At 36.6% G+C, this 27,766-nt stretch overlaps 1 protein-coding gene across 3 annotated transcripts in view; it reads right to left on the reverse strand.

The window, feature by feature from the left end:
- The window catches only part of ITGA4 (integrin subunit alpha 4), a 51,619-nt gene that overhangs the window by 14,321 nt on the left and 9,532 nt on the right, over positions 1–27,766 (reverse strand). For all 3 annotated transcript variants that reach the window (XM_087919864.1, XM_026696960.2, XM_087919865.1), the window contains 15 exons: positions 25,170–25,276; positions 24,789–24,915; positions 23,544–23,611; positions 22,305–22,434; positions 21,081–21,166; positions 20,288–20,350; positions 20,052–20,189; positions 18,788–18,899; positions 17,744–17,838; positions 16,525–16,615; positions 13,332–13,377; positions 12,484–12,638; positions 9,101–9,258; positions 7,559–7,708; positions 5,996–6,072 (listed from right to left, as the gene is read on the reverse strand). In XM_087919864.1, the coding sequence (XP_087775990.1) occupies positions 5,996–6,072; positions 7,559–7,708; positions 9,101–9,258; positions 12,484–12,638; positions 13,332–13,377; positions 16,525–16,615; positions 17,744–17,838; positions 18,788–18,899; positions 20,052–20,189; positions 20,288–20,350; positions 21,081–21,166; positions 22,305–22,422 (1,289 nt within the window). In that variant the 5' untranslated portion in view covers positions 22,423–22,434; positions 23,544–23,611; positions 24,789–24,915; positions 25,170–25,276. The remainder of the gene's footprint in view (positions 1–5,995; positions 6,073–7,558; positions 7,709–9,100; positions 9,259–12,483; positions 12,639–13,331; positions 13,378–16,524; positions 16,616–17,743; positions 17,839–18,787; positions 18,900–20,051; positions 20,190–20,287; positions 20,351–21,080; positions 21,167–22,304; positions 22,435–23,543; positions 23,612–24,788; positions 24,916–25,169; positions 25,277–27,766) is intronic.

Below are 27,766 nucleotides of genomic sequence, written 5' to 3' on the forward strand. Positions count from 1 at the left end.
TGTATCTTTGATATGAAAGTAAGTTGACACTGCCTGTAGATAATCAAAGGATACTATCCATATGTATATTTTTCAGATGAATTCCTGCAAGCTGATTTGATCTCAGAATTAAGAAAAGCAGCTAACTGTCTAGTGATAATTTTAGCAAATGAATATATTTGATCACTTAGTAAGCTGGTTGTTGATGTTCATCTTAAAGGACAAAAAAAATCTCACTTCACGTGAATCTCATTTCAGGATTGACCAGCGATGTGATCCCAGAAAAAAGTGAGGAAATATTAACAAGGTTCTGTGGATTTAGGTGCTTTAGGCAAATTTATGTAATAGAGGAATGCAAGAGCTAACTAGCTTCACATATATCATAACAGCACAAAATGTGTTTCTGTGGGTCAAAGGAAAATCCCTGTGATACTTTGTGTGAGGTTGTGAATGCTCCAACACTGGAAGTTTTAAAGAAGAGATTGGATAATCATTTATCTTGCCTAAGCAGCGGGTTGGACTAGAAGACCTCCAAGGTCCCTTCCAACTCTGTTATTCTATTCTACTTTGAGCTGTCTAGATAGACTAACGATAAGATAGAACAGTTATAACCAAATATTTTTTCCAGCTATATCTGGATCCCACTTGTTGTATCTTCCAGCATGGCTTCTACAGAAGTTCCTCCAAGCAAATGTGATTAAACTGTAAATGTCAATGCATCAAAAAAAGAAAAAATGCACTGGGAGTATGCATGTTAACTTTATTTAACATAAATGCATTTTAATTAAACTCATATCAGATCCAATTTAGCTTTTATTCTGCTAGTTTTGGGTGGGTGGCTTTGGGCTGAAAAAAAGTGCATAAAATTCAGTTTCTGTACTAGTTGATGTCTTTGCAAGACAGAGTAGTTGCCTGTCTTTCTACCATGGAATGAAAAAAAAATTACTACATATTTGAAGTAGTCAGCACACAACTGTTATCTATTTTCCTGCTAAATTTTCCCATTCCTCAGCCAATTAGGTATGTGTGTGATATAATCCTCCTTACCATTTAAGCAATTCATAATAGCAGATGATCTGCAAACACATACCAAACACCACAATGAACTTCTTTTTTGCCCTCATTCTCTGCTCAAACACTGACTTTAGTTCTTTATCCTTTCTAGAAAATCTGTTTCCCTCTATATAACTGGAATTGCTCAATAATTAACAAGACATACCTTCTATGTGTGCTACAACCACAATCATTGTTGGTTAAATGTCTCTTTTTTAATGCAGCTGATATGTTGCATAAGAGCGACTGTCGTTTTACTCTCAATCAAGGTTAATGAAAGGCAGGACTTGTGCACACGAGTGAACATGCATATCTTATGTTTCACCCAGTGTTCTCTAATAATCTTAACAAGTAAATAGGAAAAAAAACACCTAAAAGGATTTGAAACTAAACTTCAATCTGACATTAAACTTTAATTAAGACTTGCAGAAGAGCTGCCTTGAAATAGGCATTTATCAAACATTCTGGCTTGAGACCAATACATTTAGTCATTTAATACCTTGGGGAGAAAAGTTGGCACTTAGACAAGCAACACAAGGTAAAAGTACTACATAAGCAGTAAGTTTCAAATGAAAATGTGAAATACAAATACTAATATTTCAGTGGCTGAGCTTCTAATTAATGGTATGCATGAAAGTTCCTTTAAATATAAATAATTGATATTCTTTCCTTTCCTGCATTCTACTTTTATGGTGTTTTGCTTTGTTAGAAGAGTGATGTGTAGATTCTAAGCATCCATAAAGCAAACTAACAGTTGTTCACTTTATTCAGTTTCCTCTTCTTCCTTTAATCCAGTAAACACAATTTATATGAAATATATACCTGTCAACTCAAATTAATTGAATTATCTGATTAAAGTAACTTAGAAAGGGTACACTAAGGTAAACCATAAATATTCTTACCTGGCTTTCTTACGTAAGACGGTTGGAAGACAGCCATGTTAGTGTATGTAACAAAATGTCAGAAGAAATCTGATAACAGCTTTCTGACTGACAAATTTTGTTAAAAGGCATAAGTTTTCCCAAGCTGCAGTATCAAATGCATAGACCTGATCTTATGCATCTGACAAGCAACTGCTTGCAAAAATGTATGCTTCCTAATAGCATTTGTTAGTTGGAAAAGATACCACCAGCCTCCTGATTATAAGAAGTTAGTTTCCTTAAAAAAAAAAAAATGCTGTTCTCAAGTAAAGAATAAGTATCTGGAGATAATAATTAGGTGTTTCACACTTTGTGGAAAGCAAACAAGGGAAATGTGATAGCACCAATCCCATTTGTTTACACCTCTGTCTGCCACTATTGAAGCTGGAGGCTTTTTTTTTTTAACCAGCAAAAGATGACATGATTAGAATAGGGTTTTTTTCCTTGTAGTTTTCATCTACTAAAAAACCCCTTCAGAGAAGAGAGGAATGGAAGTAAAAATAGTAAAGATACCATGTTCCCCTTCCCAACTATTTTTCCCTAAAATTTTAAGCCTCCCTCCTTGCCTTATATTTTATTTTTTGATTTATTTTATTTTGTCAAGTGATTATAAGATAACAGGTATAAGTATAAACATAGTTATTAATACATGAAATGGATACAGATAAGAAAAATAAGTATATCTAAACAGATTAATCTCTCATTGTTACAGTAAGTTCATCACAATGTAACTAATGAAAAGATGAATTAATTAATTTTTTAAAATGGCATTAATCTTCAGCCTACTCTTCAGCCCAACCCTAAGAAATAGGACATCCAGGAAAATTTGATGAAACCTAAATTGAGCAGATTTTGAAAGCTCCAGAAGATTTTTTTAGATGAAACAGAAATCCTCTAAAACAGACCAAATCACTATGAATTCCTGGATGGTTCAGATGGGCATAAACAGGCTACAACTCATCTCTATAGGAAACAGGACCCTGGAGAGAAGGGAAAGAGAAGAACCATAGGAACTAAATGACTGTTGATTTCTAAGGAAGATTTAAAATGAATTATTTTAACATCATGCAGAATGGCTATGGCCCTGAAAGATGACAGAGCAAAAGAAGTGCAAAAAAAGAGAAACGAAATCAGATTAGAATTCAGGTAGAGAAATAATTTCAAGGCTTGGTTCCTAAGGAGGAAAAAAAAGATTAAGTCAGCCCTGAAAAGACAGGATTGACAGGCCAATTAAATTCAGGAAACAGGAGAACAGATCATGCAAATTTTGCCTTTATAGAAGGGTAATTTCAAAATTCTAGCCTTTGTAATCTGTAAAACAATTTTTCATTGCAGTTCAGCAGAACATCTGCTTGAATGTGAAAAAAATTCACATTTCCTATTTACACTGCTCAAAAAAATAAAGGGAACACTTAAACAACACAATGTAACTCCAAGTCAATCACACTTCCGTGAAATCAAACTGTCCACTTAGGTAGCAACACTGATTGACAATCAATTTCCCGTGCTGTTGGGCAAATGGAATAGATAGCAGGTGGAAAGCATAGGCAGTTAGCAAGACACCCCCAATACAGGAGTGGTTCTGCAGGTGGTGACCACAGACCCCTTCTCAGTTCCTATGCTTTCTGGCTGATGGTTTGGTCACTTTTGAATGCTGGCAGTGCTTTCACTCTAGTGGTAGCATGAGAGGGAGTCTACAACCCACACAAGTGGCTCAGGTAGTGCAGCTCATCCAGGATGGCACATCAATGCGAGCTGTGGCAAGAAGGTTTGCTGTGTCTGTCAGCGTAGTGTCCAGAGCATGGAGGCGCTACCAGGAGACAGGCCAGTACATCAGGAGACATGGAGGCGGCCGTAGGAGGGCAACAACCCAGCATCAGGACCGCTACCTCCGCCTTTGTGCAAGGAGGGACAGGAGGAGCACTACCAGAGCCCTGCAAAATGACCTCCAACGGGCCACAAATGTGCATGTGGCTGCTCAAACAGTCAGAAACAGACTCCATGAGGGTGGTATGAGGGCTCGACGTCCACAGGTGGGGGTTGTGCTTACAGCGCAACACCGTGCAAGACGTTTGGCATTTGCCAGAGAACACTAAGCTTGGCAAATTTGCTACTGGTGCCCTGTGCTCTTCACAGATGAAAGCAGGTTCACACTGAGCACATGTGTCAGAAGTGACAGGGTCTGGAGACGCCATGGAGAATGTTCTGCTGCCTGCAACATCCTCCAGCATGACCGGTTTGGCAGTGGGTCAGTAATGGTGTGGAGTAGCATTTCTTTAGGGGGCCTCACAGCCCTCCATGTGCTTGCCAGAGGTAGCCTGACTGCCATTAGGTACCAAGATGAGATCCTCAGACCCCTTGTGAGACCATATGCTGCTGCGGTTGGCCCTGGGTTCCTCCTAATGCATGACAATGCTAGGCCTCATGTGGCTGGAGTGTGTCAGCAGTTCCTGCAAGACGAAGGCATTGATGCTATGGACTGGCCCGCCCGTTCCCCAGACCTGAATCCAATTGAGCACATCTGGGACATCATGTCTCACTCCATCCACCAATGCCACGTTGCACCAGAGACTGTCCAGGAGTTGGGGGATGCTTTAGTCCAGATGTGGGAGGAGATCCCTCGGGAGACCATCCTCCACCTCATCAGGATCATGCCCAGGCATTGTAGGGAAGTCATACAGGCACGTGGAGGCCACACACACTACTGAGCCTCATTTTGACTTGTTGTAAGGACATTACATCAAAGTTGGATCAGCTTGTAGTGTTTTTTTTCCACTTTAATTTTGAGTGTAACTCCAAATCCAGACCTCCATGAGTTGCTAAATTTGATTTCCATTGATAATTTTTGTGTGATTTTGTTGTCAGCACATTCAACTATGTAATGAACAAAACATCTAATAAGAATATTTCATTCATTCAGATCTAGGATGTCTTTATTTTTGTGTTCCCTTTATTTTTTTGAGCAGTGTAATTTATGCACCATGATTGTGAAAATACATATTTTTTTTACTGAAAACTAGGTCTGCTGTTGGTATCACTGAAGCCTACAAATCGATTTACCCACATCATGATAAATAAGATTGGCCTGAGAGACTTATTATATGCACAAAAATAGAAAAAGACTGTGAAATATCACAATAGAAGAATGGGTAGTGAAGATGACAGAAATAGCAGAGATAGCAGAATTAACTTGTTTGATTAGAGAAGATTTGAGTTCTTACAGTCTGCATCAACTCTCATAATGCTAAACCTCCGTTTATCATTACAAGGTACGAAGAAAAAGACAGCATGAGGTAACAGGTACAATTTTATAACAGAAGACATGCAAAGATCCAGAGAAAAAGATGTATGCTTTTCACTAGTAAATGCAAAGTCTGCGGTGAGTAAGCCTATGCTTTCTAAAGAAAAAAGGAGAGACAACATTCCTTCTCTGCATGAAATATCATGGGAAGATATAATTCTGCATATATAAGTGGAATTTCATTGTTTTATTTAATCAAATAAACATCAAGGTGACCTGACCAAACGGTTATAGGAATAGTTTACAATATCTAATTTTAGGAAGTTGCTATGCTCTTTCAACAATGTACTTTTTTGTTAAATTATAGTGCAGAGGTCCATATGGACACTAATGCATTTGTTGCATTCACACATAATATCAAGCCAGATTTTTTTAAACCACCATTTGTTGAATGGGTTAAACAAATAAAATTGAACTGGAAGAACCATACTGTATACAATGGTTCAGTATATGTAAACAGCTCAGTGAAACATGTTTTGAAGCTAGCAGAATAATTCCATATTATTATTATATACTCATATTCACAGAGTTTCTCATATAGTGCCAGGGGTCCACATCTTTACTCAGCTCCTCTTTGTGTCAATTTACTCAGCTCCTCTATGACTCCACTATGTAACTTCAGACTCTATTCTTTATGCCTTGCAGAACCTTCTGATATCTGATTCCGTTCTTTCTAAAAATAACATTTTTAAAAAATAGAAAGTGAACCTTGTTCACTTTCCCTGCATTATAATGGACTTACTTTGGAAATGTAAGTTTTCCAGAAACTTGAAGGTTTGCAGAACAGTTTTCTTGAGTACAAAATCTTGCAAAGGCAAACTTTGAAAGAACAGAAACAACTTTTTAGAACAATTTTGACTATATACATTCAAAAATATTTTACCATGAAATCCAAAATAACCAATAAGAAAACATCATCTGCCTTTCAAATTACATGAATTTGCACCCTCCTTTTCAATTCATGCCATTGTGTCTCTACCAAAGGCTCATTTTGGGCAGCTTTTTAAATCAATAATTACAGTGGCTATATTTTCTTGGGGAAAAAAGATAAAACACAAACCTGAAAAAGGGGTTCACAAGGATAAAAAAAAAAGTTTTATAACTTTATGTAGTAAAACCACAAAACAAAACCAAGAAAATAATTAAATTAAATAAATCTAAAGGGCAGCTTTCTGAAATAAAAATCTCTCCTTTATAATCAAAGATACATGGTCATTGTACCAAAAGTTCAAAGCGGCCCTTATCACCACATAAAGCTTCAGACATACCACAACATCAAATGTGGGGTGTTCTTGTAAGAATATCTAGAAAAAAAGTCACAAAAACCTTTCCAACACACAAATAGGTAAAGGTGCCAAACCCCCAAAACAAGCAATTGGGCATTTGCGCCAGCAAACCCCAAAATATTTCCTCTATCTTGAGTAAAAATAAATTAAAGAATTAACTAGTTATTGCCAATTCACAACAAAAATAATTAAAAACAATTTCTGGGACAGCCATATCACACTGCCTTATGACAAGAATTATGGGTGATGAGAAAAATACTTCTTTTAAATGAAATAGTTTCCAAAGCAAAGTGACAAGAAAAGAACAGAAAGTGCTTCTCTTCTGACATTTGTGTTGGATGCCACTAGGAAAGTTCATGTGGAAACAAATCCCTTTGATCTTTCACCACAACAGTATCTAGAGAACATGTGTAAATTTAGAGCAGTTGTTATGTTCAACTACTTTTCCATTCTTTATATTGAAAAACTGTGTATTAGAAAATAGAAATATTTGCCTTGATCCAGAAAACTATCCCAGCAGCAGAGGTCCTACGTTGTTATGTCTGAACTACTGCCTGATGTTTTCTGTAGATTAAGGCAATCAGTTAGTTGTTTGGCTTAATATGTAGCAAGTTCGTTTCCAGTTTGACATTTAATAGCCATCCAATGTATACTCAAGGTTATAGGGCTTCATCATGTCTCAGTTATTTTAAAAGTATGGATGAATCACAACAGCAGATGAGGATCCAGATTCCATATGGTTTTAATAGTTACAGAATATAGCACAAACATGTGTTCTCCTTCCCTTCTGCATGAGAAAGTGCTCTTTCTATAGTTTTATATGTGATAATGCTATAAAATCCATATTTAGTATAGCTAATATTACTTCAAAGTCAGCCCTATTATTCTTACCCACTATCTAGTCCATATAAGTAAAAATCCTTCAGATGAGAATCTGAAACAAAAAAGTAGCTCATTGCAACTGGTGCCTACCAGCTTGTTAGGCTTCATTTACCATCATACAAGCCAGCATGACATACCTTGCTGTGCACAATATTATCATCCTTCCGTTGCTGAAGTATGGGCTGGAGTGGTTGGAGTTCATCAGCATTTCTCTTCTTCAAAACATGTTGTCCCAGGTGATAGGTAGCTTCAACATGTATAGGAGTTTGAATATCCCTTACATCTTTCTAAGCATGTGAAATCAAATAAGTGAATTGTATAAAACCAAAAACAATATCCACCAATCAACAATATAAGCGATTTCTACGTTTCGGCATTTATCCTGAAACAACACATAAGGTAGCTAGTTTTGCATGGCAGCGTACAACCCAAATTTGAATTCTCTCTAATAATGCTTCTAAGCAAATCCATTCAAAAGCAAACCCCAAGCAATGGTATGCAAACATGAACTTTGCATATTTAAGAATGTTTTAGCATAGTTTTTATTTCTATGTTAAAATTCTTCATAACACAAAGCACACGAGATTTTATTGTTTAAGAAAAATGCCCTTTCCCCTATGGCCCATGCTGATTACCCACTTAATTTATAAAGCTCAGAGTGAGTCGTATTTAAATGTTTTCAGTCCCTTAGATTTATTCTACTGCAATACAGATTGAAGTGCTGCTTATATTGAAGCACCAAGGAAGGACAGTGGAAGAATGAGCATAAATCTTGAAACAGCAGTGAAGCTGATACTCCATTTCTCTCTTTTATTAATGGTGCAGTCCTGATTTTACTAGGATGTAAGTCCCATTGAGCATAATGGAAGTCATTTTTAACTAAACAGCAAATTTATGTTTAAATTCAAGATATGGAATCTTGTATGCTGCAGTAGTTACTACACTCGTATGCTGGAATAAGTACAATATCTTTAAATTTACCCAAGTATGGAAGGTTTTATATTATGTTTAACTGCTTGTGAAAATAAATCTATACAAAGTATCAAAGATTATATTAAAGTTGATTAAATTATTCCCTTGGCGTGGAAGATGTCACTGATTGTTCTTCCACAGGTTCCCTGCCCTGATTTTCAATAACAAGTTTGTTTTGATCAGTTCATGTTTTCCAATTCGTTCTGATTTTCCACAAGGTTTCTTTGCATCTGCTCTGTATTATTTTCATTACACCAAGTAGCTATTAATTATTTTCTCACGTATTGAAAAAGCATGATTTGAAAAAAAATGAAAGCTTGATATCTGACACCAAATTCACTTAACCTCAATGTCTTTTTACAAGTTCAAAAGTTACAGGAGGAGAAAGAAAAAGCTGAAGAAGCTTCTTGAAGAAGTGAAACATCTTCAAAGAAAACCAAGAAAGTCCAGTTACCTCTTGAAAAAGCACCTTTGGGACAACCATGACCTGGATGACTGAGAATCTCCATAGTTGACTTGTGATAGATGGGAAACATAAATTGTGATGTAAAAAGCAAAGGTGTCTATTTTCATGACTTGAATAAATCTTGAGAAATGACCATGGCCAGAGTTTGCTGCAGGTTCCCTAACAGGAGTCGACTAAAGCTTTTTGGATAACCTTCCCAGTGAACACTTCCATCCCAAGAAGTCTATGAAGACAATCTTACCCTCATGAATGCCTGATGGGTTCTGCATGTAATATTGTTGTTGCTATAGATCCGGACACTTCCAAAGGTGGATTCAGAGGTTCCATTAGAGGAAAAATAAAACCTCGCTGCAGTATCTGGCCTTCTATTAATATCCAGGCTTAGATTATAAAGCAATACTGTAAAGATTTAAAAAAAGGAATAAAAAAATAGAAACATTTCCATATTTATTAAAGTGATGGTGAGCTACTACTTATGTTAACATACACAAGGCAGCAAGTTGTAAGTGGTTCTATATTTTCAGAATTTTCTGTCCAATCTTTGGAACATCACTTATTATTACATCTTAAAAGAAAAAAAATCAGAATGTGTATTCAGAATCTGGTATGTGTGCGCGCATATAAATAATGAGGACACATTAATGTCTTTTAATGTGATATATTTCTCTGTCTTCCTACAAATATAACACTGCTTAAAGAACATGTAGCTTTTCTCCAGAGTGTACTCTAAGTTGGTAATTTACCAAGATAATATGCATAAAATACTATGTACTTAACCTTTTTACTCTGCCTTGAAAAGTGAGTTATAATACATATGCCTATGCCTATGTTTTAGGGGAACATAGCCTGCAAGATTATGAGCAGAATTCCCTTTTTATTATCATAACCCCTAAGGAGGAACACCGTGGGCTAATCATGCAAGGATAAATTACTTTCAAATTATTAACACTGTGTGTGTATGTTTGTCTGTGTGTGCATGCCCATGCCTCTGAGAGATGTCTGGAGAATTCTATGCAGTTTTCATGGCAACAATTTCGTAAATGGCTTGAGAGAGAACAACTGGCTAAAGACACCCTTTACCATGTCTAAGGCAAGACCACAGTTCAGCATTTCCTGGTCTCTAATCTAATGTCCTTAACCAATAAACTCAACTTGCTCTCTAGGATCATTTTAGATCACATTAACTCTTGTATTTTTTTTAAAGTTGCACTATTCATCCTTTGGATTATATACTTTATGTAATTAATTATGTGTGTGTGTGTGTGTGTGTGTGTTAATGCATAATTATATAATCTATATTATAATATAAATAGTATAAATTATACAACTATATACACTGCTCAAAAAAATAAAGAGAACACTTAAACAACACAATGTAACTCCAAGTCAATCACACTTCTGTGAAATCAAACTGTCCACTTAGGTAGCAATACTGATTGGCAATCAATTTCACATGCTGTGGTGCAAATGGAATAGACAACAGGTGGAAAGCATAGGCAGTTAGCAAGACACCCCCAATAAAGGAGTGGTTCTGCAGGTGGTGACCACAGACCCCTTCTCAGTTCCTATGCTTTCTGGCTGATGGTTTGGTCACTTCTGAATGCTGGTGGTGCTGACACTCTAGTGGTAGCATGAGACGGAGTCTACAACCCACACAAGTGGCTCATCCAGGATGGCACATCAATGTGAGCTGTGGTAAGGTTTGCGGTGTCTGTCAGTTTAGTGTCCAGAGCATGAAGGCACTACCAGGAGACAGGCCAGTACATCAGGAGACATGGAGGTGGCTGTAGGAGGGCAACAACCCAGCATCAGGACCGCTACCTCTGCCTTTGTGCAAGGAGGGGCAAGAGGAGCACTGACAGAGCCCTGCCACAAATGTGCATGTGGCTGCTCAAACGGTCAGAAACAGACTCCATGAGGGTGGTATGAGGGCCTGACGTCCACAGGTGGGGGTTGTGCTTACGTGCAGGACGTTTGGCATTTGCCAGAGAACTCCAAGATTGGCAAATTCACCACTGGCGCCCTGTGCTCTTCATAGTTGAAAGCAGGTTCACACTGAGCACATGTGACAGACGTGACATGGTCTGGAGAGGCCATGGAGAACGTTCTGCTGCCTGCAACATCCTCCAGCATGACCGGTTTGGCAGTGGGTCAGTAATGGTGTGGAGTGGCATTTCTTTAGGGGGCTGCACAGCCCTCCATGTGCTCACCAGAGATAGCCTGACTGCCATTAGGTACCAAGATGAGATCCTCAGACCCCTTGTGAGACCATATGGCTGGTGCAGTTGGCCCTGGGTTCCTCCTAATGCAAGACAATGCTAGACCTCATGTGGCTGGAGTGTGTCAGCAGTTCCTGCAAGACGAAGGCATTGATGCTATGGACTGGCCTGTCCATTCCCCAGACCTGAATCCAATTGAGCATATCTGGGACATCATCTCTTGCTCCATCCACCAACACCACGTTGCACCACAGACTGTCCAGGACTTGGGGGATGCTTTAGTCCAGGTGTGGGAGGAGATCCCTCGGGAGACCATCCACCACCTCATCAGGATCATGCCCAGGCATTGTAGGGAGATCATACAGGCACGTGGAGGCCACACACACTACTGAGCCTCATTTTGACTTGTTTTAAGGACATTACATCAAAGTTGGATCAGCTTGTAGTGTTTTTTTCCACTTTAATTTTGAGTGTAACTCCAAATCCAGACCTCCATGGGTTGCTAAATTTGATTTCCATTGATAAGTTTTGTGTGTGTTTGTTGTCAGCAGATTCAACTACGTAATGAACAAAACATCTAATAAGAATATTTCATTCATTCAGATCTAGGATGTCTTATTTTTGTGTTCCGTTTATTTTTTTGAGCAGTGTACATACACACATGTAATATATGTATGTGTGTGTGTGTGTGTGTTAGTGTATATGTTATATAAACTATATTATAATACAAACATAAACTTTACAACTATATACAGACACACACATATATGTGTGTGGGGGTTTGTTTATATATAGAAATCAAGATTTAATGCAGAATTTTCAGGGATTCATTTCTAAACTTAGGACAAGTAAGTAATTTTGTTATTGCTCTGTTACTGACTTGTGTTTCTGCCATTTTCTTAATTCCTTGTAATCACTGGGTTTCCTTTCCACATTACCTTCTGCCAGAGTTCGGAACCTCCACCCTAAAGCAGTCTTGTAGAAATGAACTCTTATTTTTTGATTCTCTGTCTTTGGACCTGCTTGTCATATGAGCACCTTCCCCCTAAATGTTACCACACCACTTTACCACCAAAGATGAAATGAGTAATCACCAAGATTTCTGCCATTGAATGTCCCCCCCCCTTTTTTTTTTAGTGTGTGGGGGTTAATTTTGGTGACCTTACTCTCTTGCTTTCTGATAAAAAAAATGACAGGAAATCTTGCTGCCAGTTTTGGATGCACAATCACTAGGAAATTCAGAGGTCATATAACACTCGTATGTATTTTAAACTACAATAAAATAGTAGTGAATAACCACTACCTTTGATTTATGGATTAGCTAGTGATAAATTTGTCATTAACCATCAGCATTTGTTTTTACATATTCAGTTATGAAGTGCTAAGCACAAACTAAGAGGCTTACCTATGTAACCTGGAATGGTTTGGCTAGTATAGTTAAAACAAAGTGTTAGATTAAGACACACAGCTGGTTGTCCATTTCTCACACAGTCCAGTATGGTTCGGTTTACAGAGTTAGGGTGTTTTAAGGATGCTTCCACAATAATGACAGCCCTTGTCCTAAAAAGAGAGAAATTTGTGACAAGATGCTCTATAAATATTAATAATGCTGGGCATTCCATTTTTAAAAACATACATGATTTAGGTTCTAACAAATCAAATGACATATTAATTAAATAGCATGAATGCCTAACTTTTTATTATTTAAAAGCAGACAAGATCAGAATTGTACCCAGCTGAAAACAAGAGAGTAGCCTTTTCTTTCCTTGCTTGTCATTCCTGCTATTTGCCTTTTTGTGTGATAACATAAAGAGAATTTATAGAAAGGCATAGGTGGGGATGAAAGAATTGGGCCACTTCTGAAAGTTAAAATCTACTTGATTCAGAATACCCATACTTACTTTGAAAACAGATTGTGTTTTGTGCTATGTACAGATAAATATTTTAACTTGAGAAAGTTTGATGAAGAAATGCTACTTGTCCTTTTTGCTTTCAAATCATCCTCTGATTGTTAATGAACACCTTATGGCAACATCTTAGTATGTGAGACATGACTGAAAGATATATAAATTCTGAGGTTCCCATTGCTTGGAAAATAACTCTTAATGGTCCCATATATTAAATATTTAAGAGATATACTAATACTAGAAGCTTAATGATTAAGTTCAGAGTTTAATAGTCTGATGAAATCAGCTATATATTGCAAATTTTATTTCTGTTGCCCCTCTAACCCTAAAATGTGTTCAAACCCACCTCAGTAATACAGCAGAATCTGACAAAAAAGCACCAACTGCTACATCTGTAAAAATAAAATTAAATAAATAAATCAGGAATACCGTTTGAAGATGGAGTCATTATAAATGTTCTCTTTTATTGTACACTCCTCTCTGGACTACATCAAAGTGCTGTTTGCACATCATTAATTACAGGAATATACTGATACATTAAGACATGTCTTATGATTACAATGTCTGAAACAGATTTATCAAAATATGGCTTAATTGTTTTAATTATTTTATTTACTTCTGCTCCAAATCCACAATAAATTTGAAATGGAAGAAAGTAAATTATAGAGTCCCCTAAAGGAAAGAGCAATTATTTATAGTAAAATATTAAATTCCTGCTCAAAATCAAAATATACTAATTTACAATCCTCCTTACTTCTACAGCCTTCTTTCCAATATTATGTGCAGGGGAAAGGGATCACATTAACATAACCACCCCTGGCCTTTATATTTTGAAAAATATTCTTCAGGTATTTTGCCTCAGTGACCTCCGTGAGATCTTACTGAATTTGTCAGAATGAGAAAAGCAGAGTTATAGCATTGTGACACAAACTCCATGTCTTTTGTGGCTTCTGTATCCTACAACATGCAATGCAGAAAAAGAGCAGGAATTGCATCATGATGCCACAGGGGTGCTTTTATCAGTTTGACTCCCTCTCTTACACATGCTGCTGCTTCAAATTTCATAGGCAATCAAGAACATATGGAAAAGCCAAGAAACCTTGAAGCATACCCTAGTTTCAATGGGCAAAGAAAAATAATTTTCCCTCTAGGGACGTGCAGATAAAGTTAGTGCATGCTTCCTAATTTCTTCTGGCACCGCAGAACATACGGTCCTTCTGTCCTTCTGTTGGTTGCCTGAAGGGTTCTGATGCATCACTCCAGGAAACACTCAGTTAACGAAGGAGTTGCAACAAGATATTCTCATCAAGAAAACACTTTCCACAATATTTGAGAGGAAGCATTGGAAGACAATGCTATATATTCCAGTTGTGGTATAAATATACCAAGTGTCTTGTCTACTCTCTTATTTCTCTTTGCTCTCCTAGGAAATATTTACTAGAATTGTTGAAGGACTTGTTCTGCCTGCAAATGTGGTTGGATTACAAACTACCTCTAACAACATACAGGAAAAGAATAATGTTGTCAACATCATTAGCATCTGTGCTGGTACAACACATCTAATCTTCACCTCACACTTATTGAGTCAAAGTTAGATAGTAGATTTATTTTCATTTCACTCTTCTCTTGAATCTTCCTCAATGTGACAAATCAGCTTGTTAAAATATCAGTGGATGTGCCTGCATGCTTCTATTCTCTACACAAGATGCCAGGATCATTTGGTGAGAACACTTCAGAGAACATCCTCATGATTTCTTTTCAGATTCTCAATGCTCATAAACAGAAGCTTCTAGAGCGCAGAATTTACATTGCAGTAAGTCATGAACAAAATTAAACAATGTTCTTGAGCTGCATGTAGTCTAGAGAAGGAGCAATAGAACAAACAAGCCTTGTTCATCAATACCTAACATGTTTTTCATAATATGACCACCCTATTATCATGGCATTCTTCTGGACCAGCGGACTCCACTGGACCCCATCAGTGAACATTGTAGATTGGAGGCACCCTGTTACACTGGCTTTTCTCCTTTCTAGCTCGAGCCTGGGAGACAAACAGCCAAGCTTTGCTGTGGAGTGCAACAGGACTTGGTTCTCTCCCTTATACAATTTAACATTCATATACCACCACTGGCGAAGTTAGCAGCCAGTCTGGGATGAAGGATTCTGCACATTGCTAGTCTAGGCTGTATGAGGATACTGTGAAAATCCTTGTCCAATGTCTTGAAGCTGTGTAGTCAGCTGTGACCCTGTATGGTCAAAGTAAGTTCAAATGAAATCCTTGCAAGATGGAGCCATGATCAAACTGCCTCTCTATCCCAACTTCAGTGTTCACTGTAGACAGAGGTGCAATTCTCCCAAAGGAATGCTTCATTCTTTAGGATTCTTCGTGGAGTTGCCTGCTAGAGAAGCTAGTGGAGGATTAGAGTTGGGAAGCTTTGCCGAACTTCAGTTGGTGCATTAACTGAAAGACCAGATCTTTTAATGTTTTTGATCGGAAAGTTTTGACAAATGTGACTCATTCCCTTAGCACCCCAAACTTAAAGACTGCAATGAGACTGCCCTTAAAGATAATTTGGAAACTACTACTCTTCCAAAATGTGGTGGTCTGACTACTAATCTACTAATTTGCTTCTGATTCCAATTCAAAGTGCTGGTTATAACTAAAAAGCTTTATGTGGCTTATCTTCTAGATCCCTCTAGAATTATCTCGCCCACGACTTCTGGGGAAGAAATAGTGAACTAAAAACTGCTCCACTAAAAATGGAGTTGACAATTGCAGTTGAATGATGAGTTGGCAAGTAGATCAGCTCTCTCCAGACAAGGAGAGAACTTAAGATCGCTCATAAGTGCTCCAGACAGCTGCTCCTTACAATGACACGATAATCATTGGTGAGTTTAGAGCTTAGTCATCTTTATTCAAATCATGGTTAGTGCTTTTTCAAAAGACACATCATTTGCACAGTTAATTATAAGACTCCTTCCCATGAGAAAATGCTGTTATTTTGAATTCTTAAAATGATAGGATAGAACTTTTGAAGGATGGACATTACAGGAACCAGAGCTCAGAAATTAAAGATTACAATGAAAGGAGAATACTTAAATTTGATTTACTAATATACAGAATGGAGCAAAACACTAATGTCACATGTGGGCATACTGTGAATAAAATTACATGTCAGATTCTATTTTTCCATTTTCCTTTTTCCAAGTTGTTAAATTCCAGTACATTGGTCTGAAAAAAAAATTAGCACAGCAATGCTGCAATTTTAAAGCATTGGAAAGGTCTGTTTAATTCAATAAGACTCAATGCTAAATAGATGCCTATGGGACCATGCATATTAATTCACTTACATATAAACAGGCTGTCTTTAAATTGCTTTTTAAAACTTGTATGTTCATGCCAATTCTATTGCATTTTATTATTTGGTTTATAATGATTTTGATTTATTCATTTAAGTTTATGTCCCAGGCGGGTGTGCAAGAAATTAAAAAAAAACATTGCCCAAGTGATTTAAAGCGAACAAAAATCCTTAACTCACCTGAATACCCATTGCTGTCTACATCAATTCTTCCAGATATGGATTGACCAAACATGCGTAAACTGTTGCTGATTTGATGTCCTTGAATTCTCTAAAAATTATTATTAAAACAAAAATTAAAAAAGCAGAATAGCTGTAGTATAGAAATAACAAGAAAATAAAGCCCTAATTCTAATCCTTCCTTCCTTGTGTGTGTGTGTGTGGGGGGTTGCATTCAGTGCTAAGTATAAATGATGGTTCTTTCAATATTCCAAACACCTTCTTAAGATTAGGTAAACTGCTCTGGGAGTATCCTCAGAACTTCTATTAAGCCAAGACAAAATTGGCCACATTCTTAAAAGTAATGGGTGGGACAGAGAAAAAGTTGCACTGGTTTCATTCCATCTACATTCAAAGGAATGCATTCATGATATAATTAGTTATAGTTACATTGATTATAGGTAACATTACTTTGTCTTTTTTCTGTCTCATTAAATATTACAATCTGATAACAACTTTGGACAGGGATGGGATATGTAAAACATCTTCAACATCTACAGGTGGCTTTGGAACCTAGCATATCCATTTCTGTTCTACAAATATTTCTGTGCTGCTACCTTAAAATATTGTTAACATAAGCAGCTTGTTTCTACAATTGAGCTGGACCACTTGTGAACCATTAATATTGATATTATGACTCAGATTTACTACTTAATATTAACAGAAAAGGGTTGATACAAAGTGATCTTTTTTCCATTAATGACTGATAGAGGAAAGGGCTGTTAAGCAAGTGGCAAAATCTAGTTAGCATGCATAAGGGTTTCGACTAAGAGTCAACACTGACAGTATCAAATAAATGGGACAATTTAGATCTTTGTTAGGTATTCCATCTTTCCTCTTCCTCTGCCCCAACTTACTCCCTACTTTGCATGTGTAACACAGAATTTGTTACTGGGGAACTATTGTGTCAGTTAATTCCTACCCTGGATGCTTTCCACTTCTATGTTCTGCTTAATATAAAAAATGTGAATATGAGAAACTGGTTTATACTAGCTTATCTAGTCCAAATTGGCAATTGTCTTCCAGGACTCCACGCTGGAGATTTTATCTATCTGGAAATATTGGAGAACTGAACAGGTGTCCTTGACAATAGAGCCTGCTTATGCTTAAACGAACAGATAATCTGGTTACAGTGAGATATTAAAAACAGTAGCCACAAGGATGATTTAAGGAGACTTACTTGTGAAAAAGTTGGTGATATTCCGTCTTCTCTGCCATTGTATATATAAACTGAGCCTTCTAAGTCATTTTCTTGTGGAGCCCCAATGGCTACATCTGTTAAAAACCAATGGAAAATGAAATTAACCATGCATTAATTTCATTGTACAACTTTTTAAAATATAAAATAATTGTGACTAGTACAGATCACTCCTTCAAATTTATTTTTTACAGAAGAATCACATGATAAATGAGGAATTATCTTAATAGAGTAGAGGAAGAAAAAAAGGCAGATCTGTATTAGGGGATAAACCCTGAGCTAGGGAGGGATATTCCAATAAGCTACTCTAGATTTATTTCTCTTGTAATTTACTACTGGAGAACTTGATATAGCAGAAACTTATCATTTGCACTCACTCTCTCTGTCTCTCTCTCTCCCTCCCTCTCTCTCTCATTAAGCTGCTCTCATAGAGCAATATAATAGTCTATAATATGGAGAAGCGGTAAAGCAGGGAACTTTATGTACATTCTTACATAATTTGTTTCAGTCTATTATCAATTATACAAGCAAAATCCAATGGGAAACAGATTTTTCTGGCAAAATTTAGACTTTCATTTCCTGAATAGGTCCCATGCTCCCTGAATATTCTCTAACAGAATTCTCTAAAAGTTCTACCACAATGGATTTTGGGGACATAAAGGATGAAGGGGGAAAGGATATTGCATGGAAACCCTATACTCAGGCCATTCTGTCAACATTATTTTTTTTAATCAGAATTCATCATCTTGAAGGTTCCATACAAAATAACCTTAAGAATCTTTTTCTGGAGACAAAAATGCTACTGCCAATTAAAGGGTGTGCTAAATGAGAATTCATCAGTTTTGATTAGCTGTACTGTAAATAATATGCTAGACATAAATGTGGAATCAAAATTCTACACTCTTAAAATAATTGCATGTATCTCTAGACATGGTTCAGAATAGCTGTGTTTACAGGTAATACTGAGCAATGTATCTTACTTTTCCCTTTACACTAATATAAATTTTTTAAAAAACATAATAATACCTTCAAATCCATCATTATCAATGTCTCCTAAATTGGCAATGGAATCCCCAAACCTCGCTGCATACAAATCACTTCCAGCTAGTGCTGTCTGCAGCTCCATCATCTTTGCTCCCTATAAAAATAAGTTTGATTAATCCTGCGTTTCTAGGTTTTATATTACAATCATGAGGAGTTCTGTTTTACTTTTAGGTGTATAATTTGTAACCCACAAACCTCATGCAGCTTCCATTAAGTGTACCTCTCACACATCTCCAGGCATGTTACCAAATTAAAATGGTCTACATATTGGAGTCATTCAGTCATACTTTCTATATGGCAATTACTATGGCTCAAAACTAATTAAAGGAAGTCATACCTCACTCTGCCCCAAATAATCACTCAAGTAACTGCCTAACTCTGCAACTGAAGAAAACAACTTTTGCATAGTAGAAATACACTTAATGTACAAAGTTCTTCACCACCATCTCCCTTACAGGATCATTTAACAAAGGAGAAACCTAAATTAGAGACATTTAGTCTCTGTAAGTGACTTGGCTTCCGGATGAAAGGGTACTTTAGTAAACTACAAGTGTAAGATGAAAAGGCCTTTTCATTAAAAGTTTCTATAACTTTGAGAAATCAAAATCCATACTCCAGAAGTTAAAAAGTAGAGTTCCTGCCAATCATTTTCAAACTGGAACTCTGCAAATGTTCAAACATTTGAAGGAAAAGAAGCCATCCATTGTAGCTAACATTTTCATTTAAAAAGTTACATGCCCAGGCAGTTTCATTCAACGGCATTACAAAAGCATAAAGAAGTCGCTGTTTAGCTTTTTGATACTATCTTCCAATTTTTTTTAAAGGGAGGGGGTACATCCAGGAATTGTTTTGCATCACTCTAAGCTAACCAGATGCAAGACAGAAAATGGTCAGAAAAAGCTTAGGTGCCTCCAGATATAAAGGCTCCTTCTAGCACTACCAGTCAGAACATGAATTTTCTTTATAGATCTGTGGCAAAGAAGAAAAAAAAAGTATCAAAGAAGAGTTGAAATATTTGGACCATTGTAAAAATTCATAACCATATGCTCGACAGTTTCACAGTAGATGCTTTATCTAGAAATCTGATGCCTTTCCATGTTAAAACATGTTATTCATTTCTACCTGCAAAGGGAGTTATCAAAATGATGATAATAAGTGTTATGAAAATGCTGGCCCTAAGAATGGATGATTTATCCATTTGAATCAATTCCACAACACTATTCAACAAGAATGAAAGAATACTTACAGAACCTGAGTTGAGGTAAACATAAACCCTTCCTTCTTCTCTGACTTTACTATGCATGGGTGCGCCAACTAGTAAATCTGAAAGGCCATCACCATTAAGATCCACCGCACAAACAGTAGCTCCGAAGTAAGAACCAAACTACCCACATAAGAGACAATGGTTAGTCAGGAAATCACCAAGGTGTATGAATATATCATGATGTTTAACAAACTTTATCAATGCAGAAGTATTATTACCTTTTTACCCCTTAATTCGCTTACAATTGATAGTTGTTTGGGTTCAATTTTAAAAATGTAAACCTGAAATAAACAACAGAGATCAGCTGCATCAGAGGCCCTAAACAAACAAAAAAACAAGAAGTTTCTTTAGCAGTAAAAGCAGCTAACTATATGTAATGTTTCTATGAGGTGAAAAATGAGAAATGGCCTGAATGGAGCAATTGCCTGAGGCAATGGGGTTTGCAGTAAGCCATAGCAGCTTTCACGAACTTCCTGTTCCTCTGTCAAAGTGATTATGTTGCACAATTTGGCCTAACCTTGCTTGCTGTCTTAGATGAAATAGGAGAAGTTACTCCATCAGTTATAATGTAGGACTTAACCACTGATCCATCCAGCTTCAGATCAGTAGTAGGAAATCATTAGTTCTTTGCTTCCAGCAGTAAAATGTCTTGGGTCACTCAAGTGCAACACTGGTGAACTTAGGAACCTCTCTTGACAATGGCCTGAATTGGACACTTCACTCTCTGATGTCTTCTAGCAATGAAAATGCGTTACTTCATGAACCTTCTATTACTACTACTTGGTGGATAAAAGTCTAAAGATCATTGGCTTTCTCTAGCACAAACACACATTGGCAGTTGCATCCACTATTCATGAAAAATATGTCCTTGGAAAACATTTGTGAAAAAAAAAAATAGTCTCAGGTTATTAAGTTATCACCAAAGACCCTCTGGCAGATAGTTCTTCCATGCCATTGCAAGTTATGAATTTATTTCTATATAATCTACCACATTAAAGAAACACCTCTTACTTTACCAGTCTGCTCCTGCTGGGGAGCACCTCCAATTACTTCTGAACTTCTTGCAGAAAGGAAGTGACCTGCTCCAACAGAATAGCCTATCCATAAAAGAACAGTGAATGGAAGCAGTGAGTTTTCAGGTGCAGCATTCTGTTTCACTGCAAATAAACTGAAATTTTAGGTTAAAGGAATTCTTTATTTGCACACAGACTCCCCTAATTGGGAATGAATATGTTTGCAAACGAATAAACAGATTAATTCTGTGTCTGTGCTTGTATGTCCAAAAGTTGGATATCCAATCCCTTTAGCAATCTATTTAGGTACACCTATTAGGATACTTCAATAGAATGTGGACATATGCTTTTATAGAATAATTCCCATTTACACTGCGCACAGGGCAATCAGGTGACTCTGTTGTTTATCTCACAATACGGGTGGGAATACAGGCCTCCATATGCTGAATTGGCACATTCAACATACCTTGCTGAGCAGAACAACTCTGAACAAGCGGAAAAATGCTCAAATGTTTGTTTACACCAAAGTTAAAATTGGTCTATAAAACCAACTTCCTCTGGGTGTGTATATGTATGCAGTGCAATCACTAAGAACTGCTTTGCATATGTCCTGTTGAAAACCTAAAAGGCGAATGATTTTTTTAAAGAAAATGAAACAAACAATACTTTGAGTTAGAATTAATGCTCTCTAGAAAAAGAAATAATTTTCTACATAAAGAGTGCAATAAACTAATACTATACATACGACACATTCTTGGGGGGAAAAGAAGAAACTTCAATATCTTAATATCAGCTCTGGAGGAATCTGATTTGCAATGCTCATCGCATAAATGAAAAGCACAGTACAAGACATGTCTCACAATCAAAATATTTTGCATAACCCCACAAAACCCCATACGTAAGGAAGGCAACAAAGTCCCTTAACATTTTCCTTTTTTAAGAAGATCAATGAAGTCCATGGAGGGCTCAGAGGTAACCATGCTTGAGGCTTCTGCTTAACTCCACAGCATGCTAGTTTCTCACTCACTTTATATATTTAAACGGAATTTTAAAACTAAACCAGGTATGGTAAAATACTTAAGACAGCACTAAGGAACATGTCAGGAAGTGCACTGTTGCCTACAGCATCACTGCCTTCCATTTTTTTGTCTGAAAAGCATACTGTCAAAGAGGTATGTTAAAGTGAAGGATCATATGCAAATATTAAATAAAAAACATTTACCTAAATAACTTCCATACTTTATCTGATGATTCACATCCAGATATGAAATAAATATGTTTGCTGTTTTATTGTACACAAAGATGGAACCAGCCCAATAATCTGATCCTGGGGCTCCCATAATAATTAAATCCTAGAAAAAAAACAAAAAGGTTAAATCTTTTAATACATACAATAGCTACAGTAGCTATTCCATTGCTGAATACATCCAGGCCAAATGACAACAAGGCATTTTGTGAGCAATATACCATACAATGTATTTTTCTCAGGTAAAGCATAAAAAAGTTCAACCTCAGAGAAAAGGTGATGAGTTTTATTATTGCTTTTGCATGAATATTCCCAGATCACATTATAATTTATGTTCTGTTAATTTCAAAATAGAAAGGTTAGGCGTATACAGAACCCTCTGTTTATTAAAAACCTTGCCACAGTCTTACTTCAGTATCTTTGCAATAGCAGCCCAAGATCACAGATTAATTTTGATTGAAACCAAACAATAATATTCCCTCTTTGCTTGGAATTAAAAAGTACCACTGTGGCAACATCTGCTTCTCAGGAAGAAGATGCAGCAAGCAATCTCAAGAGGACAACCTGAAGCAAGCTCTTTTCAACAGCTCATTTCACTCACCTCTTGCCAAGGAAAGAGGTGATGGCTGGGGTTAAAAAGAGAGAAAGAGAAAGCTCAGTCTGGAAGAGCATCAAGGAGGAGCTCCAGTTTGCAGGGGGATGATGAAGCAGCAGCTTCCCAGAAAGGCCTTGTTTCAGTCTTTTGAATTAGCATGCCCTAACTGCAAGTTTACCAGTAGCCCTCAACCTATGATCACAACTGAGCCCGAAATTTATGTTGCTACATGATAAATTTATTAGGTGGGTTTTGCCTCATTTGATAATTTTTTTCACCACATTTGTAAAGGGAATCACTGCAGTTCTTAAATTAATAACACAGTTATTAATTGAATCGGGTTTCCCCCTTGACTTTGTTGAAAGAGGATCACATGACCCCAGGACATTGCAACCTTCATAAATATGAGTCAGTTGTTAAGCACCTGAATGTAAATCATGTGATCACGAGATGCTGCAAGGGCATTAAAAGGTGAAAAATGGTCATAAGTCACTTTTTTCAATGCTGTCACTAAATGTTGTTAAGTGAGGACTACCTGTATATTACCAAACTAAACATATTTTATTTCATGAGTAAAATAAATAGATTCAACAGTGAAGTAATAATCTTAACTTACACACCTCAGTGTAAAATGTTGATATCCCAGCCTGACAAGATCCATATTTTTCTCCATATTTTCTCCAAAAATCTGTACATTCACCAATGTGATTCAGAAAAAGAACATATTAAGATCAACAAACTAAATAATTCTCACAAATATCACATGCTTTTTACAGTTGTTTAGACAAGCAAATTGAAATTAGCTAAACTATTACTACCTGACGGCAAGATATTATGATTAGTAATGCCAGAAGAATAAAGATTTTTGAAAAGCAATTTTTTCAAAAGATACCATCAATGTCCAGTCTCATTTCTAGAACTCTAGTTTAAATAATTTAAATAGTGAAGACACTCATTATGGAAAAATAGTTTTCTAATGAATATGTATATTACGTGGATTTTTATTTGTTTATTTTCCATTTCAGACTTTACTGGCAAAAATTGTTTGAATTGCTGTTTTCTTTCATTCCTTTTACAATTTCAGAAACAATTTGGTGAAAAGAATATTAGAATGTTCCAGGTTGGCGAAGTTTAAAAAAATCCTAGAACCCCTATTCAAGATGCGAAGATTTCATGATAGGAAACGGGTTCTGTTCAAGTGGATTTTTTTTCTCTAAAACTTTTGTTTATTCTTCCAGGCCTTGGCTCTGCCTCAAACGAAGACAAGCTTGCCTTGGTCCAACTAACTTCCACCTTTAGTCTAAATCAGGATTGGAAAACTGGTCAGATAATCAAAAAGGAAACCAAAAGAATTTTTTAAAGTTATAATGGCCAATATCTTGAGGAATCCTGGAAAAACTAAGAGATATGATGAAGTTTTATTGTTGTTGTCATTTTTAAATGGGCTTCTGTTCATGGATAGAACCCAGCTGTACTGAGATGATATTCTAGGGCTGAGTTCAGTCTAAGTTCAAGGAACACTAAGACCTTTTTTGCTTCGTTCCTATTCGTGTCTTCCTATAGATACACCAGTCAGGAAATACTGGAAGAAATACCAATCATACCAATTGTCTTTCAAACACAGCCTTAATATTTCTTTTTATATAAATAATTTTAATGCACATTTGCAGTCACACAGAGATGTACTATAAAATCCCTTTGCAGGATTTCTAAACCATTTTGTTAAATAAGATAAACACACCCTGCACTTAAAGCTGCCTCAAAATACATGAGGCTGAACATGAAGTCTTCCTGGTTACCTCTTCTCCAAAATGTTTACAATTCTATTTTCTATTATTCAATAGCAAGATTTTTGTTTTACTTACCCTTATAGCAAGGGCATATTCTTTGACTTAACAAGGTTCGAAAATTGGGAGGTATCTCATAACAAATGCCATGTGGAAGTTTGTGCTCTGAAACATAATATACATTTTTCCATCTATGTCCACACACCTAGACAAAAATGAGACAGGAAAATAAGTGTGGTGATTGAAATAAAATAGCTTGACAAAGTATATTACTACTTTCAGAGCCACAAGTCAGGCCATTAATCCATCAATCAAATCCTACTATAGGATTTCAAAGAGAAATATTTCAGAAATATTTTTGCCTATAGAGAGGCTACAACTCTCTGTTTAATTTGTTATCAAACTAGATACTTTTCCCAAATACTTAATTTACACAGGGAAATATAAGGCAATACTTACAACCACAGATCCATTTTCTCCTGGCTGCCTTGCTAGGGTCACTCCCAACCACTGATTGTCTCTTTCTTCAGTGCAGGTTTTTCCACACTTTTCCCCTTTTGGATCACCTTTAATTAAAAAAAAAGGTTCGTAAAGGAACCTTTGAAAGTACTCAAAGCACAGTAACACTGTAGAATTAAATTTCATGTAGTCCTCGAATTATAGTCCTAATTGGGATTGGAATGTCCATAGCTGAGCAAAACAGTTGTTACATGAAATATCACGTGAACTCACCTCTTAGCAATGGCAGTCCCAGGCATCCCAGATGTAGCCATTAGGCCAGGACCTCATGCTTCTCCTGCCCTTTATGAACGGTCTCCATTTGAACTCTCTCTACATACCAAGCTTCCACCACCTCTGTCCTTACCACCACCTACATACCACCACCTGTCCTTTGGGTTGCCTGCACAGCAATGTCAAAGTGAAGAGGCAACCAGAAAACACGGCCTTCCCACTGCTCTCCCAGCTAACTTTCACTGTCTTTACCACTCCTCACCTGCACTGGGCTTTCTGCTCCAGCTGGCCTCAAGCCCCACAGTGTGTGTGTGTGTGTGGGGGGGGGGGGGTGACCTCTGGGCACTGGGCTTGCCTCCACCACTGCCCTGTCTGCTGCAGGGAGACTATGGTGGCAGAACACAGAGACCTCTTCATTTTGACCATGCTGTGTGGGATAGCCAAAAGGACAGAGAGAGGGAGAAGATAGGTGAGGAGGGGGAGTTGAAGCAAGATGAAGCAATGGTCATATATGCTGGCTGATTGTTAAGCACCCAAATCTCTGACCATGGTGATGCTGCAATGCTCTCAAGTGCTAGGATTTAAATCCATTTTTTCAGTGCTGTCAGAACTTTGAACAATCACTGAACAAACTACCTCTGCATTGTCTACGTGAAAATAAAATTATAATTAAATCGATTAAGTTTCCATAACTCAAAATTATACCATAATGGAGACACCATAAAAGAAAATGACATTGCATTAGTGCAAGGGCTCTGAACTTTTTGCCATCATATGTCCTTGTAATCTTAGTTAATCTTAATCCTAAATATAATCTTTATGTACAAATTTCTCCTAAAAACCCAAACATCAAAATGAACACAAATGGAACAATGAAAACAATACAATGAAACCTTGGAAAAATTGGATTTATTGTAACAATACAATAAATGGTTCTTTACACTTACCCAGGCTACCTGCACCTTAGGGTTAGTACGTGCATTAGTACGTGTGTGTAAATAAAGTTTGAGTCAGTAAACGTAATTCACCTACTAAAGTAGTCAATAACTATAAATATAAAATCTATATAGTTAGATTCATCTCTGTGTCCATATTACAGAAAACAATGTTTGGCAGGTGACCCAGCAAAAGAATTCAGAATTCTTAGTTTCATAGCAAATTCAATGCAGGGAGAAAAAAAGCTCACAACCTAGGCAAAAATCACATAAAACCTCACAACCAGAATAACAAAGAAGACTTCTAAGGTGTCTGTTACACCCAGCTGTAAATAAGAATTTGCATTTTCAGATAACCACATTTCCATTTGCCACATATGGGAGGCCACCAATCTCCTTGGTGTGATCTCTGGCTATGTGGTTCTCAACTATTGCATATGTACATTATTTTATCAAATGCTAAAATGTTCTTATCTGATAGCTTTTGTTTTTGAGTGCGTATTTCAAAGCTTCTCATATTTTCATGCTGAAAAATAAGAATTCTGCTTTTCAATTTTTCATAACTTTGATCAACGTACATTGTACAAGTACACATATCTAAAACTGGCTATAAGTCCAGTCACATCCAACATTGGGTTTAAGCAACCTTTTTCAACTTGTCTCTTCACTCTTGCTCAGCATTTAGAATGGTAATACCACTTGTCAAATTTGGAAGGAGCAGAAATCTGAAGAGAATTAAGTTGGGAAAAACTATGGTACAAGCAAGCAACCTTAATCACTGATTTCTCAAGGTAATTATATCATAAGAGAGCTTGAAAATAATTTCTGCAAGTCAACTCGTAACTTCACTGGAAGTTCATAGGTTTTCTTATAAAAACTTAAGGAAAATCCATATAACCATTTCAGTTCAAAGGCTTTTTATAATAATGTTTCTCAGCCACATTCTGCAATTCCAACATTATAAAATACAGTAAGATTCATTTCAGGATTTGAAGATTACAACTGTTTATAGAAATACTGTATATTATTGATTTTAGAGTAAGATATTAATGTATTTTATATTTGTATCTGTATCGAATGAAGTTGGAAGTTATTTTATTTCCCCTATACACTTCTTTTGTGTCCATATTTTGTGCTATTTTTAATCCTTTTTCTAATGTTTCTTTATATTTTAACTTTTCTTAAAATGTAATAAAGTTTTTTTTAAAAAAAGATTTCATTCCCAGTCCCAGTAAGAATTGAGAACCTTAAGGAATGGAGAACACCCAGGTTCCATGGATAAAACTGCCATTCTGTCAACTCATAACTGCACATAATAGAAGTAGATGTGTCCCCAAATACTGGTTAGTCTGTATAGTACTTCACACCACCTGATCCAAGCTGCTTCCA

Source organism: Pseudonaja textilis, chromosome 1 (assembly GCF_049901715.1).
Source record: "Pseudonaja textilis isolate UNSWEBS1 chromosome 1, rPseTex1.2, whole genome shotgun sequence".
Lineage (NCBI taxonomy): Eukaryota > Metazoa > Chordata > Lepidosauria > Squamata > Elapidae > Pseudonaja > Pseudonaja textilis.